Raw genomic sequence first — 16656 nt, forward strand, 5'->3', positions numbered from 1 at the left:
GTGTGTGTATATATATATATATATATATATATATATATATATATTAGTATACCAACAAGGTGAATGTTTAGCATTTTTTTTTGTGTGTCAGAGATAAATAAAATGTCAGACTATTTCAAGTAATTATGGACTAAACTGACATCAGCCTAACTCAGTCTTTTCCTGAGAGCTCAGTTCTGGCACGGGTGACCATGAACCATAAATCATAATTCTACTCTGTACTTTTTGGTTTAGTAACAGAGATATTTATATTTATACAATCACTACCACAAAAACTTGTGAGGATACATAAACAAAGTACATCCAATTCTCTGTGATTTTAAATTTGGCCTAAAATACATTCTGAAGGAGGTATCCAACTTCCATTTGGGCACCTCCAGATCAAATAAACTCAGTGTATGAAGATCACTCATTCTATTTTATCAGTAGTTTGCCTGCAAAGATTTCCATTTTCTGAATCATGCCTTTTTTAAAAAAACAAACTGATATTCAAACTGAATTATTGTTTATGGTTTCCTTTGGACATTCAGATAAAAAACAGGTTTTTGAATGCAGAATCATCAACTTGAAAATAGCTAAGACTTAAAAACAAAGTATTGAGAAATTCCTGCAAAATAGAACACATGAATTTAATCCTAGAAATCATCAGCTTTATGCCTTGTTTGAAGGAAATGTCATTGGAAGAACAGAATATTAAAGTACATGACAACTCAAGGATTAGTACGTCTTTGAACTATGTAAGTTGACAGCAACAACGCAAAAGATTAGATATGAAAATGAGGATGTAGTGAGTTTATTTTAATGAGGGAGGAACAATTAGAAAAAGGAGAGGTAGAATGGTTGCACAAGTTAACAGATGTAATCAAGGTCTTTGAATACAGCATATAGAAATACTGAACTGTCGTATGCTGTGCTGTGTATATTCTCAACAAAAAATAAATACATACAAACAGAGTGTCATTGAGGCTCAGAGAAATCATGTGCCCTGGTGTATTTCTAAACAGATTCTCTCCATGGGGCACTGATTTGCTGCCCATCTTAATGACTCTGATTCTTCTAGGCCTTTCCTGCCATATCTGTACTTTCTATCTTTGCATTACCCTGGGTAAGGCATTGTTTCTCAGGAGGCCATCATTGCTTCAATTATACAGAGAAAATTCAGAAAACCCTTCTGAATTTGTGTTCTTATGACTTTAAGAAGAATAGTAGGAAAAATAATGTTAGCCTGGATTAATGTTAGATCAAGATCAACCATCAGGAAATCATAGAATCAAAGACAGGTATTCACATTAGAAATAGGGATCACTGTCAAAAGTAACCTAGATGCTCAGAAGTAGATAGTCCAATAAAATCAGTGGTCTCCAAGGTTGTGACAGAAACCAGGTTGTTTGACTGTTAACCACAAGGCTGGCAGTTGAAACCTACCAGCCACTCCTCAGAAGGACGACTGGGCAATCTACTTCTGTAGAGACACTGCCTCAGAATCCCAAAGAAAAGTCAGTATGAGTTGAATTTGACTGGATGGCAGTGAGTTTGGTTTGTTTTTTTGGAATATTTTGCACCATTAAAGAATAACAATGCTTATAGGGAGGGGAGGAGACACAGTTAATGGGGAGTGAAAGTAAATGTACACATAATGTTGAAAATAAAACAAACTTTTAAAATTAAAAGAATAATAATAAAAGATTAACAAAAGACCTGTAAATCACCTTATAATGTAGATGAACCTGGAGGTCATTACACTGGATAGAATTAATCAATCACAAAAGGACAAATATTGCATGAGACCACTACTATAAAAACTCAATAAAGCATTTACACACTGGAGCAAATATTATTTGATAGCTATCAGGGGTGGGAGAGGAAGGGAGAAAACATTCCTAAAGAGAAGGTAAACACATATTAACTTGGGTAGAGGGAGAGGCAATGTAAAATAAGAAGGAGGTCAGTACAAAATGATCAAGTCAAAGGAAGGGGCTGGAAGGTGCACAGCAGTTAAAGCACAGGGTAAATAGTAAATACACAACCTGCTGTATTTCATACGGTAATAATAATAATCCATGAGTGGGTACAGAGATAGACATATACGCTGAAGAGGTGTGGGAGGGTTAATGACAGTGCACCCATGAATATATATGTATCTACTTGGCAGAGGATATTTCTACATGTGTACTTATATGTGCTGCAAATATACCTATGTATACAGTAGAGCACACAGAGTGCAAATACATGAAAACTTCTTAGGCATCATCAAACACGTTAAGGGAAAGCATCACTGGGCTTGCAGGCTCAGGTTTAGAGTCGTAGGCACATAAAACTCCACTGACATAACTTAGTTCACAATGACATTTTTGCACATCTTTGGAGTGTAGCCACTGGGCTTTAACAGCTTATGAGCTACCATCTAGGTACAGCCATTGAAGTCGTCCAGAACAAAGAAGAGGAAAGAAAATTAAAGATACATGGAAACAATAATTCTAGGGGAGTAATGGACCACACGAACATCAGCTTCTACAGTTTTGAGATCAGAGCCCTAGTGGTGCTGTGCTACCACTGCTGACCACGCTGATCAGTATCACAATAGAAGATGCTGCAGAGTGTAGAATGAATCAAAATCTAGAAAGAAGACCAGCTGACAAGTGTGATGGAGAATTGTGGAACCCCTGAGCTGTCCTTTGACAACCTTCAATCCTGGGTCTGGACTCACTCCTCATAATCACATTTCAGCCAAAGGGTGTTGTTGTTGTTCTGGGTATGTGCCGTCGAATCGGACCCGATTCATAGCGACCGCTCCTTGGTTGCCAAAGCAGTATCACTACGGATGTAGATTGCACAACCTTCCTTCCCAGGAGTGGCTGGTGGGTTTGAACCTCCAACCTTCTAGTTAGCAGTCAAGTGCCTTAGTCACTATGCTACCAGAGCTCCTAGTCAAATGGTAGACAGGCCCATAAGGTAAACATTAACATCAAGAAGGTTCTTGTTCTTAGAACAGTCAGTCCTATGGACAACAAGGGCGGCATTCGCCAAGGGATGAAGCTCAGCAGGCAAGCAGGGACAGGAAAGAAAATGAGTGGCCGGGAGACCCAGGGAGGACGGGGAAGTTCTGTTGTTACATCCAGGGGACAGCAGTCAACGTCCGAGAACAAAATGTGTATGGATTGTTGAATGGACAACTGATTTGCTGTGTGAGCTTTCACCTAGACCACCAAACTTGCCTAATATTATGAATCCCCTTGATGCTAATTTGGACTCTGTCATCTCCTATAACCAGAAGGACCCAGTGAGTTGGCCAGAAATTTCAGAGAAGTTGATCTTTTGTGCTATGGATAGTAACAAATAGGAAAAGGGAGCTAATGGATATGTTGTTCCTGTTGTCACACACACATTGTGTAGAAAAGCAATAGGGACAAGTGTCTTATCTTAAAAGTTCTAGTAAGGTCAAGAATTCACCTGTGCTAGTTACCAAGCAGTGGGCAGCTCAGTCCCCTTTAGTATTTATTCTTCCCCCCTGTGTCCCCTTGGGGTTGTACTCCCTAAAGTAATTTAAGCACAAAAGCTTTTGTTGTGGACTCTGTTTGCTAAGGAATCACGGCTATTACAAATAAATATGATCTTATCTCATTTCAATAATGTTCAAAAACAGAAAAAAACTAAAAAAAAACCTTAGAATACAGGATAAAATTTATGTCTACTGGTGAGAGGGGAGTAGCTCTTAGAAATGAAATCCAGGTGGGTCTTTTGGGTGCTGATAAAGTATTATTCTTCAGTCTTGGGCTTTATAAATTGTTGATCTCTGATACCTATTTTTCAAAATGTTCTACACTTCACAATGTTGTTGGTGTTGCTTGGTTTCAATTTGACTGTGATTCATGACAACCTTATACAGAACAGAACAAAACCCTGTTCAGTCCTGTCCCTCTTCAAGATCATCTGTGTGTTCGAGTCCACTGTTGCGATTATTGTGTTGCTCCAACTCACTGAGAGCTACCATCATCTTTGTTGATCTTCTGGTTTACAAACAGGACATCCTTTTCTCTTTATTAATTTGCTGTCATTCTATATGTGCGTGGGGCTGTATTTTGTACTTATGAGGTCATCATTCTCATTTTATTACTTTCCCTCATTCCTATTCCTGTTCTTTGTGTATAAAATCTGGATATAAATATTCAATTATTTAAACAGAGTATCTAGCATTTTCAAAAACTTGTTTCCAAACATCTCCTAGGTTGTAAAGTACCATTGCAATGTGGAAACAAGAGAAGGTAGATTGCCTTTTACAACCAACTTATTAAGTAAGTAACTGTGGTAAGCCAACTAAGGTGCCCCCAGTATTCTATGTCCTAATTCCCAAAACCTGTGAATGTGCTGTTATATGACAAAGGATACATTAAGGTTACAGATGGAATTCAGATTGCTAATCAGCTCATTTTAAAATAAGGATGTTACCTGGTAAAAAAGGTGAGACCTGTATAATCACAAGGTTTCTTTAAAATGGAAGAAGGAGACAGAAGAGAAAGCCAAAATCGGCGAGAAATTTCCTGATTCTATGCTTCTAGTTTTGACAATGAAGAAAAGGCACGTGAGCCAAGGAATGCAGCGGACACTAAAAGCTCTAAAAGGCAACTATAACTGACTGGGTTTAACTTATGCTATTAAAGGTTTTTTTGTTTTTTGTTTTTTTTTTAATTTTTGTCAAGAAGTGAAAAGACATCTTTCAGTTAAGGCTCACTGATACTCTCATAGTATGGCTTAGAGCGGCAGCTCTGACTCTGGAGGAAGACTTTGGGGAAAGGCTTTCCCAGAGGTCATTAACATTTTGCATCATTGTCTTGAAATAGGTCTTATAATAAGTAGAGGAAAGAGCATTTACTATGAGAGATCCTGTGTGAAAGGAGATTTCCGTCAGTGAGAGATGGAACCAGGACCAACGAAGACCGACTTCTATCAGCCGTGGAGCCTTTGGAGACAGAGCCTCTCCGGCACTGGTTGTTTGTGAAGCAATTGCTAAGGCAGCCTTCTTGTTTCGGTCAGCTGATCTCTAAATATCTCAAGAAGAGACCGAAAAGTAAAGAAAACACAAGCCTTGGAAAATACTGGTAAGATTTTTTTTCCTCTGTAACCAGTTTGTATATATAGAAGTTTTGTGGGAAATTAAAATTCAATTAATTATTATTATTATTACTGTGAGCATCTTCAATATATTTGAAAGACACTGTACTCAGAAGTAAGGGGGGAATAAAATTCAAATGATGATAATGAGATAATAACGTATACCTATCCAATTCATGACTACAGGAGCTCTGGTGGTATAGTGCCTAAGGCATTTGACTGCTAACCAGAAGGCTAGTAGTGCAAACCTATCAGCCACTCCTCAGACGGAAGATTGGTCAATCTACTTTCATAGAGATACAACCTAGGAAACCCAAGAAGGGGTTGCTATGAGTTGGGACTGACTTGCCAGCAATAAGGTTTTTTTTTTTTTTTTTTTTTTTTTCAATATTCATGACAATGTGATACAGTATCATGATTATGAAAAGAGTTAGCTTGTCAAAATTTGATTATTTCGAAAGGAAATGAGGCATTAAATGCACAGAAAAGTGAGGGAGGAATGGATGCTTAGAGGTGGATATTGATCCAAGAATAAAGCAGGTATCCTCTAACACCTTTTGGTGTGGCTGATGGGTGCACAACCCAGGTGTGACATAAATGTGCAGTGTTTGCTGCATAAGCTGCAAGGGACCCAATTTACAGATACTAAACACTGCTATGATTGTCCTCCCTTAAATCAGGATCTCAGAGGGAGAAAAATTATTGCTATTATTTTTTAATCAGATGAAAACCCCAAAGGGGATCCCACATACAAAAGCGAGGAAAGTAATCAAGCTCTAAATAGGGATTTGATGATGATGCTGATGAAGATAATGATGCTCATTATTATTATTTTGTATTACATAAGAAAAGGCAGACCAGGAATGACAACACCAACTAACCTTTACACAAGATGACACAGCTCCATAGTTTCTAAAAGTGGTCATGGCATGAACAATGTTTCCACTAACGAACAGCAGAGTCCCCAGAGTTCAGAAAGAGCTGTACCTCTAAATCTAATAAAGATCTTGAGGAGATGTGACCTCACTCAGGTAGACAAAGTCCCTAAAGATTACCTAAGATACTGTTCAAAGGTACACTAACCTGTAGTCAGACGAATCATTTGTGGAAGCAGCATAAACACACATTTGATCAAAAAGATCTCACATATCCCTACCGGCCCTGACACTCCAGTGACTCTCTAGAAGACATGAAACTTCACCACTGAAGATGTGTCATTCAAAAAAGTTTCCAGCCTCTTATGCCCATTTGAAGGCTCTTTCTATGATGATTACTTCAGTACATATTTAGTTATTCACTATGAGTGATAACACTTCTCATCTCTTCCCCCACACTGGGAGAGCTAATATAAACTATGATGAAACTTGAAGGGTTAAGAGAATGCCAGAAGGATGGTGGGACATGGTGGGACATTAAGGGACATGGTTCTCTCACTCACCTCCAATGCCATCCCCATGCCCCTAATCAACAGATGAAAGATCAAACTTCCAAGGCAAAATAAAGCCTGGGAACCCCTCAAAGACTCTGAGTTTAAAGATGAAAAACTACCTGAGGCTTCACTTCACATCCTTTCATATCAAATAGGTCTGGCTTTGTTCCCAGTGAGTTTCTCTTATTGCCTTGTATTCTCTTCTCTCTGCCTCTCTACCAGGGGTTTTTGTAACTCGTCAAAGCTGACAGAATGATTCAATTCATGGTAGAAATAATTACTAAAATTATAAAGAGGATAGTGAAATTGGAATGTTCTCACATCAGAAACAGAGAAGCAGAAGCCTGATAATGGTAAAAGGTTTACCTATGGTTACACCACAATGCAGTTTGAATCCCTCAGCAAATGTGATCTCTATGAGTCTAAAATTGACTTGATGGCACCTAACACCCACAAGATGAACAACAGCCCCCTTATCTAAGAGTCAGCGTGGGATGGTGTGGTCCTCTTTCCACTTCACCACACCACATCCTTACTGTAAAACAGCTTCTAATCAGGTTGTTGTTGTTAGGTGCTGTCAGGTTGGCTCCGACTCATAGGGACCCTATGTGCCACAGAGCAGCACGTGGCCTGGTCCTGGGCCATCCTCACAGTCCTTGCTATGCTTGAGGCCATCGCTGCAGCCACTGTCTCAATCCATCCCATTGACGATCTTTCCCTTTCATGCTGCCCTTCCACTTTACAAAGCAAGATACCCCCTCTAGAGATTGGTCCCTTCTGACAACACGGCCAAAGTAGGTGAGACAAAGTCTGGCCATTCTAGCTTCAAAGGACCATTCTGGCTGCACTTCTGCCAGGGCATATTTGCTCATTCTTCTGGCAGTCCATGGGATTTTCAGTGTTTTTCACCAACACCACAAATCAAAGTCATCAATTGTTTGTTGGTCTTCCTTATTCACTGTCCAGCTTTCACGTGCATATGAGGCTATTGAAACTACTATAGCTTGGGTCAGGCATAGTTTAGTTTTTAAGTGCTACCTTTGCTCTTTAATGCTCTAAAAAAGTCTATTGTAACAGATTTTCCCAGTGCAATAAGACTTCTGATTTCCTGACTACTTCCTCCATGGGTGTTCATTGTCAATACAATTAAAATGATATCTTTGACAACTTCAACAGTTTTTTTTTTCCCCCTATTTATCATGGGGGAGCTCTGGTAGCGTAGTGGCTAAGACACTTGCCTGCTAACCAGACGGCTGGTTGTTCAAACCCACCAGCCACTCCTCGGAAGGAAGGTTGGGCAATCCTACTTCCCTAGTGATACTGCCTCGGAAACCCAAGGAGGGGTCGCTATGAGTCAGGTTTGACTCGACGGCACATAACAACAACAACAACATTTATCATGGTGTTGTTCATTGATCCAGTTGTGAGAATTTTTGTTTTCTTTCTGGTGAGGTGCAATCCATAATGAAGAGTGTAGTCTGTGATCTTCATTAGTAAGTGCCTCCAGTCATCTTCACTTTCAGCAAGCAAGTCTCTATAACCTACATATCACACGTTGCCAATGTATCTCCCTCCAATCCTGATGCCACATTCACCTTCATATAGTCCAGTATCTCACATTATTTGCCCAGCAAAGAGATTGAGTAAGTATGGTAAAAGGAAAACCCTGATAGACTCCCTTCCTGATTTTAAACCATGTTGTATTTGAACAACAGCCTCTGGGTCTATATACCATTTCCTCATGGGCAGAATTAAGTGTTCTGTCATTCTCATTCATGCAATGTTATCCATAATTTCTTATGATCCAGAGAGTCCAATGCGGTTGCACAGAAAATAAAACATAAGTAAACATCTTTCTGGTATGCTTTTTGCCAAGATCTGTCTGATGTCAGCAATGATATCTATCATTCCATGTCCTCTTCTAAATCAGCTTGAATTTCTGGCACTTGCCTCTAAATATACTGCTGTAGTCATTTTTGAATTATCTTCAGCAGAAATTTACTTGCATGAGATATTAGTGATATTGTTCTATAATTTCTACATTTTCTTGGAACATGTTTTTTTTGAATGGGTACAAATATGAATCTCGTCTGGTCAGTTGGCCAGGTAAGGTCTTCCACTTTTCTTGGCACCAAGTAAGCACCTCCAGTGCTGCATTCCTTTGTAAAAACATTTCAATGAGTATTTCTTCAATTCCCCAAGCCTTGTTTTTTGCTAATGCCCTATGCAAACCTTGGACTTCTAACTGCAACATCTTTGGTTTTTCATCATAGGCTATCTCATGAAATGATTGAATATTGACCAGCTCTTCTTGATAAAATGACTATGTGTAGTCATTCCATCTTCCTTTGATGCTCCTTGCATCATTCAATATTTTGCCCATAGAATCATTCAATATTGTAATTTGAGGCTTGAATTTTTCTTCAGTTCTTTCAGCTTCCAGAATGCCAAGTGTGTTGTTCCCTTTTTGTTTTCTAATTGCAGGTTTTTGTAAATTTCTTTATGATATTTAATTTGTCTTCTTTAACTGCCCTTTGAAATCTCTTGTTCAGCTCTTTTATTTCATCACTTCTTCCATTCACTTTACCTACCATGTAGTTAAGAGCAATTTTCAGAGTCTCTATTGACATCCATTTTGGTATTTTTCCTTTACTACTTTTTTATGACTTTCTGCTTTCTTCATGTATAATGTTTTACATGTCATCCCACAACTTGTCTACCCTTCTGTTACTAGTGTTCAATGTGTTAAATCTATTCTTTTTATCACCTCTAAATTCAGTTAGAATATAATCAAGGTAATTTCTCAGCTCTCGTGGACTTCTTAATTTTTTTTCATCTTCAATTTATACTTCAGATGAGCAACTCTTGGTCTGTTGCACAGTCAGCAGCATGCCCTGTTCTGAGTAATGATATTGAGTTTCTTCATTGCATGTTTTCCACAGATGCAGTTGACTTTATTTCTATGTATTCCATCTGGCAAAGTCCACGTGTATAGTTGCCATTTATGTTGTTGAAAAAAGGTATTTGCAATGAATAAGTTGTTGTTCTTGCAAAACTCTATCATGCAAGCAGTGGTGACATTTCTGTCATCAAGGCCATATTTCCAACTACTGATGATTTTATTTTTTTTATCTTTCACATTCCAATAACTTATAATTATCAATATATCTAGATTGCATATTTTCATTTTCATGCTGCAGAAGTTGGTAAAAATCTATAATTTCTTCATATTTAGCTTGCTTTGTGTGTAAATTTGAACAATAGTGTTATTAACTGGTCTTCCTTGCAGGTATAAGTCCATTTCAGCTCACTAATACCTAGGATATCAATATTTATTCACTGCATTTTATTTTTTAAAATTTCCAATATTTATGGATTCATATTTTGTACATTATACAATATGATTTTTAATTAATATTTGTAGTTGTTTCTTCCCATTTTCAGTCATTCCCACCAGCAAAAGAAAGCCCCAAGAGATTAACTCCATCAAAGTTACATGGCTAGACTCTGCATTGGGCAGATAGCACTTCCCTAGTTGTATTTTGAGTGCCATTCAACCTGAGGGGCTCATTTTCTGGTAATATACCAGACCAATACCAATATTTCACTTTTGTTCATAAAGTTTCTTGTTATATGTGAGACAGTATTTCACATCTATTTACAACATTTTCAGTGGCCATTTTTTTCCCCCTGTAAATGGCTCACCCTGTTCTTGTTTCCAGTCTGTCTTAGTTTTTAAGCTCTGCTTAAACCTGACAACCATGGATGACCCTGCAAGTATCTGAAATACCTGTGGCATAGCTTACAGCCTCAAAGAAACATGCAAGCTACCCAAGTATGACAAAATATCAAATCAGTTGCACATCAAGAAGAGAACATAAACACTTACATATAAAGATCCAAGTTTCATAAGTAAGAGAACCTGTTGAGGTCACTAGTCACTACAATTGAGCACACCGGTGAATGTGACAGATAGGTATGCTCATACTCAGAAGGGAAATTGTATGCTTAGGCCTTCCTCTCTGTTTTAAACCAGAGGTGAACTTCTCCATATATATATGGTACCCAAAAACAGACCATACATTTTCTGAAGAGTTCTCTGTAACTTAGGGTGGGTCCTTGTGTCTTAGAGTATAACTGTGCTTCACAGCATTTTTTTTGTGTTGTTAGTTCTGATTTTATTTATTTTGTAGTTGTTGTGAATATGCACAGAAAAACAAGCATCAATTCAACAGTTTTGATATGAGCAAATTAGTTTCATTCTTACATTCTTTGAGTTGTACAACCATTTTCACTCTCTTTTCTGAGTTATTCCTCCCAGTTTGATATAAACTCACTGCCCCCTTAGTTCTCAATTTGATCCATCACCCTAAAAGAGCATTATGCTCGGGGCAGACAGTTTCCAGTAGCTCAGGGTTTTCCATGGCTAATTTGTTGAAAGTAGATTGCCAAGCCTTCCTTTCATGGTGCTTCTTAGTGGACATGTATCTCTCACCTTTTAGTTAGCACCTGAGCACTTTAGTTCTTTGCACCATGCAATGACCTCAAACACAGAACTTGTTTTGAAATAAGTTTTTGTGCTTATATAAAATAAGAACTAAGCAAATGTTTAAAATAAATAAATAATAATTCTTAAACTATGACAAGAGAGAGGGAACTTTTCCCTTGATGGGTGACTTTATGGATTTGCTTGATCTCACTGGACTTTGTTTCATCATCTGAAGAGAATAAATGAACTGTTGAATGAAGGAAGGTGAGCAGAGTATACAAAGTTCACTTTCTCTGACTTTCATGCCATACAGCTCTAAGTACCTAATTTTTTTCATTTTCAACGACTGTGATTATCTCTTCTTTTCTACAAGGAAATAATGCAATTGGTCCTTTTTATTTTTTTTCAGACAACTTAATTTCCTCAGGAACTTGAACTCTTGGAATAATTTCATGGGAAAAATGAACAATGTAACTATGTTCATTTTAAGGGGACTTTCTCAGAACCCAAAGGTGGAAGTAGTTTGTTTCGTGGTGTTTTCTTTCTTCTACACAGCTATTCTTCTGGGAAACCTTCTCATCATACTGACTGTGTGCAGGGGCAACCTTCTCAAGTCTCCTATGTATTTCTTTCTCAACCATTTGTCTATTATGGACCTCTGTTTCTCTTCAGCTGTAACTCCCAAAATGATGGCTGACCTATTATTCAAGAGAAAAACAATCTCTTATATGGGGTGCACTGTGCAACTCTTGGTGGTACATTTCCTTGGATCCAGTGAGATCCTCCTCCTTCTTGTAATGGCCTATGATCGATATGTGGCCATCTGTAAACCCCTACACTATATGACCATCATGGACCAGGGCAGATGCAAGAAAATAATGCTGGGGGTTTGGCTAGGTGGGTTTGTACACACTGTTATCCAGCTGTCTTTTATGCTTCAGCTCCACTTTTGTGGCCCCAATGAGATAGATCACTACTTCTGTGATGTCCACCCTTTGCTAAAGCTGGCCTGTGCAGACACATCTATTGCTGCTATTATTGACACAGCCAGCAGCGGGACTTTTTCCCTGATAGGCTTTGTAATCTTATTAATGTCATACACCATCATCCTACTGTCCCTGAGAAAGCAGTCAGCAGAAGGCAGACGCAAAGCTCTCTCCACTTGTGCCTCCCACATTGCTGTGGTCATCATGTTTTTTGGTCCCTGTACTTTCACATACATGCGCCCTAATACTACCTTTACTGAGGATAAGCTGGTGGCTGTATTTTATACCAGTGTCACCCCCATGTTAAATCCCCTGATTTACACACTGAGAAATAGAGAAGTGAAAAATGCTATGAAGAAACTGTGGTGTAGGCAGGTTTTATGGAAGATTAATTACAAATAGTTGGAAGTGATGATACTTTAACCAGATTGATTTTAAGTTGTTCAGTCTTGGTTAATGTAACTATACAACAAAGATAGTAATGCAAAACCTGCAGGTTAATTGAAAGAAAAAAATGTGTTCTCCTCCCAAAGCTTGCCTAATTTTTTATAAAAGTGAAAGTCTATTTACTCTTTAGAACTGTGATTGGTGCATATTAAGCACTCAATATCATTTGTTATATGAACAAAATGTACAAGATAACTAGCAAGAATCTAGGCTAAAGTATGTTGTCATAAATCCTCCCAAAACACAGATTCATGTGAAAACTAAATGTACAAAGCTTGGAATGGGAGGAGAAAAGTGTGCAGAATGGAAAAAAAAAAAAAAGATAAAATACTTACTTAAAAGACAAAAGACATATTGTCATCCTCTGTTCTTTAGGGAGATCCAACTGAAAACACATTTCTTTTTCTCCAGAACTCATTTTTTTGGCCCAAATAATAAGGATATAGGGCAAGTTGACTGGGTTATAATCATTTTAGCCTATGAGTATACTAATTTCACCATTTCAGGAGTTGGCATATGATCAAGAACCAATTGTATCGAAGGAAGAAATTTAAGCTGCCTGAAGGAACTGGTGAAAAACAAGATTTCATAAATTGACAGAATACCCAATGAGATGTTTAAACAAATGAATGCCATGCTGGACACTCACTTGTCTATGACAAAGATTTGGAAGACAGCAACTTGGCCAAGTGATTAGAAGAGATCTATATTTGGACCCATTCCAAAGAAAGGTGATCCAACAGAATGTGGAAATTACCGAACAATGTCATTAATATTACAAGCAAGAAAAATCTTGCTAAAGATAACTCAAAAATGTTACAGCAGTATGTTGACTGAGAACTTCCAGAAATGCAAGCTGGTTAAGAAGAGGATGTGTAAGGAGAAATATCATTTCTGATATCAGAGACATGTTGGGTGAAAGCCAAGAATACCAGAAAGAAGTTACCTGTGTTTTATTTGTGCATTTAACTCTGCAGGTCATAACAAATTATGGATAACATTGAGAAGAATGGGAATTCCAGAACACTTAATTGTGCTCATAAGGAACCTGTACATAGACCAGGAGGCTGTCATTTGAACAGAAAAAGGGGATACTGTGTGGTTTAATATTAGAAAGGTAGCATGTCACGGTTGTAACCTTTCACCATACTTATTCAATGTGTATGCTGAGGAAATAATCCAAGAAGCTGTATTATATGAAGAAGAGCATTGTTGTTGTTGTTGTTATGTGCCGTCGAGTCAAACCGGACTCATAGCGACCCCTCCTTGGGTTTCCGAGGAAGTATCACTACGGAAGTAGGATTGCCCAACCTTCCTTCCGAGGAGTGGCTGGTGGGTTTGAACCGCCAGCCGTCTGGTTAGCAGGCAAGTGTCTTAGCCACTATACTACCAGAGCTCCCAAGAAGACTCATTAACAACCTATGATATGCAGACGCCACAACATTCCTTGCTTAAAGTGCTTACCGATGAAAATTAAGAAAACAGTCACTTATACCTCAACATAAGAAAACAAAAATCCTCATAACTGGACCAATTAGAAGCATCATGATAAATGGAGAAAATATTAAAGTTGTCAAAGATTTCATATTACTTGGATCCACAATCAACATCAATGGAAGCAGCAGTCAAGATATCAGACGACATATTGCACTGCTGCAAGAGATTTCTTTAAAGTGCTAAAGATCAAAGATATCTCTTTGAAGATAACCCAGGCTATGGCATTTTCAATCGCATCATGTGCATGTGGAAGGTGGACAATGAATAAGAAAGACCAAAGAAGAATTGATGCTTTTGAGTTGCGGTGCTGGCGAAGAATGCTGAAAGTACCATGGACTTCTGAAAGAAGTAACAGATCTGTCCTGGAGGAAGTGCAGCCGGAATGCTCCTTGGAAGCGAGAATGGCCAGACTTCGTCACACCTACTTTGGTCATAGTGTCAGGGGGACCATTCATTGGAGAAGAATACCATGTGTGGTAAAGTGGAGGCTCAATGGAAAAGAGGAATGTCCTTAACAAGATAGGTTGACAGAGTGGCTGTAACGATAGGCTCCCATACATCAAGGATTGTGAAGCTGGTGCGGGAGCGGGCAGTGTTTCTGTTGTACATGGGGTCGCTATGCGTAGGAGCTGAGTCGGCAGCACCTCACAACAACAACATGAGTGTGCGGCTGTTGACTGATTCCAATAGATAGATACACAGTCTCCAGCTATAGTCCCTGTTCATGTGAAATGACTCCCAAAAAATCTGAAGACACAGAATGGAAACAGTCACTTATGACAAATGATTCAGTGAACAGGATGCATACAATTTTTATTAATTTTTCCTCTTTCCTTCATGTTTCACCAAGCAAGTTTACAGAATATAGTGAGTCACTTGTACTACATCCTTGGCTTAGCTAACTGACATCATCTGTAAGTTCTAGAGAGACTCATTCTTGCCAAACAAATGCCTTCCTCATACGAGCTGAAAACTTGTCCGAGCAATACAGTGCTCCTTCACCTTGGGATGTCAACTGGTTTTTGTTGTTGTTGTTGTAGGTAAAGATACCACTAATTATCTCTCTGTTTTGTTTCATTTCATTTTTCACAATTATTATTGTTTATTCATATTATGCATATATAGATACATATATATAATATCTTTTACGTCTGCTGTGGTTGTATGGTAACCGTGTGTGTGCATTTATGTGCATATGTGTGCATGTGTGCAAACATTTCTCACATTGTTGTTGTTGTTGTTAAGTGCCGTTGAGTCGTTTCTGACTCATAGCGACCCCATGCACAGCAGAACGAAACACTGCCCAATCCCGCACCAGCCCCACAATCCCTGCTATACTTGAGCCCATCATTGCAGCCACTGTGTCAATCCATCTCATTGAAAGCCTCCCCCTCTTTCGTTGACCCGCCCCACCCTACCAAGCATGACATCCTTCTCCAGGATGTCTTTCTCATATTAAGGACTGTATATTGGTGGAGCTTAAAAATCTTTGGTGATATTAGTGCAACCCTACAAGTAAAGAGAGGAAAGATGAAAAAGCAGCAAGACATCTGTGTCATATGTCCAACATGGATAACAAGGAACACTAGCCTTGGGACTATGTAAATCCATGGTTATTGTCTCAGGTTGCCCACACATTCATCCACTCTCTGTAGTATTCTGTCTTCAATTTCAAAATGAGGACTGTTGTTGTTGTTGTTATGTGCCGTCGAGTCGGCCCCGACTCATAGCGACCCCTCTTTGGGTTTCCGAGGCAGTATCACTATGGAAGTAGGATTGCCCAACCTTCCTTCCGAGGAGTGGATGGTGGGTTTGAACCGCCAGCCATCTGGTTAGCAGGCAAGTTTCTTAGCCACTATGCTACCAGAGCTCCCAAATGAGGACTAGGTGAGTGATTCTCAAGCTTGGCTGATTATTTTTAAACAAGTAACAGGACCAATTCTAAGAGATTCTTCTTCAGTAGGTCAACATTAAGAAGTACATAAAAATTTATATATTTAACAAGTTCCTTTGGGAACTTAGATATGGAAACACTGGGCCTCGATGACATTTGATGCTGTTAGGGCTAAAGAGATTGGTGAGTCAATAAATCCAAAGAGCCTCCTTTGGCATATGTTTCCCCATCTGCTCTGACAGCCAACACTAAGGGAGCTAAAATGCCATGATTTAGAAAACAGTGGAAGAAACAAATGTCATCCATTTAAAAATTCTCTCCACAATAATCTTTTGCTTATTTCTTTGCAATAAATGTTTGGAGATTGAGGGATTATAGGATTAATATTGCATGAGTGAGGTCCCTAAGAAAGTAGAAGTTGCCCGTCTTGTAAGTCCTAAAGGCCAGATAGGGGAAAAGGAAATAAATAGTTCTGAAGTCTACATCAGTTACTTTATAAACTCACCCCCATTCACAAAGTTTTCTTAGAGTCAGTTCCTAACAGGGAAGCTCAGAGAGTTTCCTCTTGGGTCCATGGAAGGAAATGAATAAGAACTATGAGAACTCAGATTCTTCCCAGTGTTAGTGGGGAAAGGCAGATCAGCAATAACATTTTATTCCAAAATTTATCACCACAATATTTTGTGTTTTTGAACAGCTTTATAACTGTGCTGTCACAAGATGGGAGATGTAACTCTGATTACAGCCTTCATTGGTAAAAATAAATAACAACACTTTTCATTTTCCAAGTAAATAATTTATTTAT

General features: G+C 38.5%; 1 protein-coding gene across 1 annotated transcript; it reads left to right on the forward strand.

Moving 5' to 3' along the window:
- The first annotated feature begins 11479 nt into the window (after positions 1-11479).
- On the forward strand, positions 11480-12415 carry LOC103210765 (olfactory receptor 4S2-like). Its single transcript, XM_007956678.2, has one exon. The coding sequence runs from the start codon at positions 11480-11482 to the stop codon at positions 12413-12415; it is 936 nt and encodes a 311-aa protein (XP_007954869.2).
- Positions 12416-16656: the final 4241 nt, after the last annotated feature.

The sequence above is a fragment of the Orycteropus afer genome, unplaced genomic scaffold (genome assembly GCF_000298275.1).
Source record: "Orycteropus afer afer isolate SDZICR_OR568_19922 unplaced genomic scaffold, OryAfe1.0 scaffold00650, whole genome shotgun sequence".
Taxonomy (NCBI): Eukaryota; Metazoa; Chordata; class Mammalia; order Tubulidentata; family Orycteropodidae; genus Orycteropus; species Orycteropus afer.

Bases quoted from the DNA above. Each gene is read 5' to 3' on its own strand.
- LOC103210765 (XM_007956678.2), top strand. From the start codon at position 11,480: ATGGGAAAAATGAACAATGTAACTATGTTCATTTTAAGGGGACTTTCT.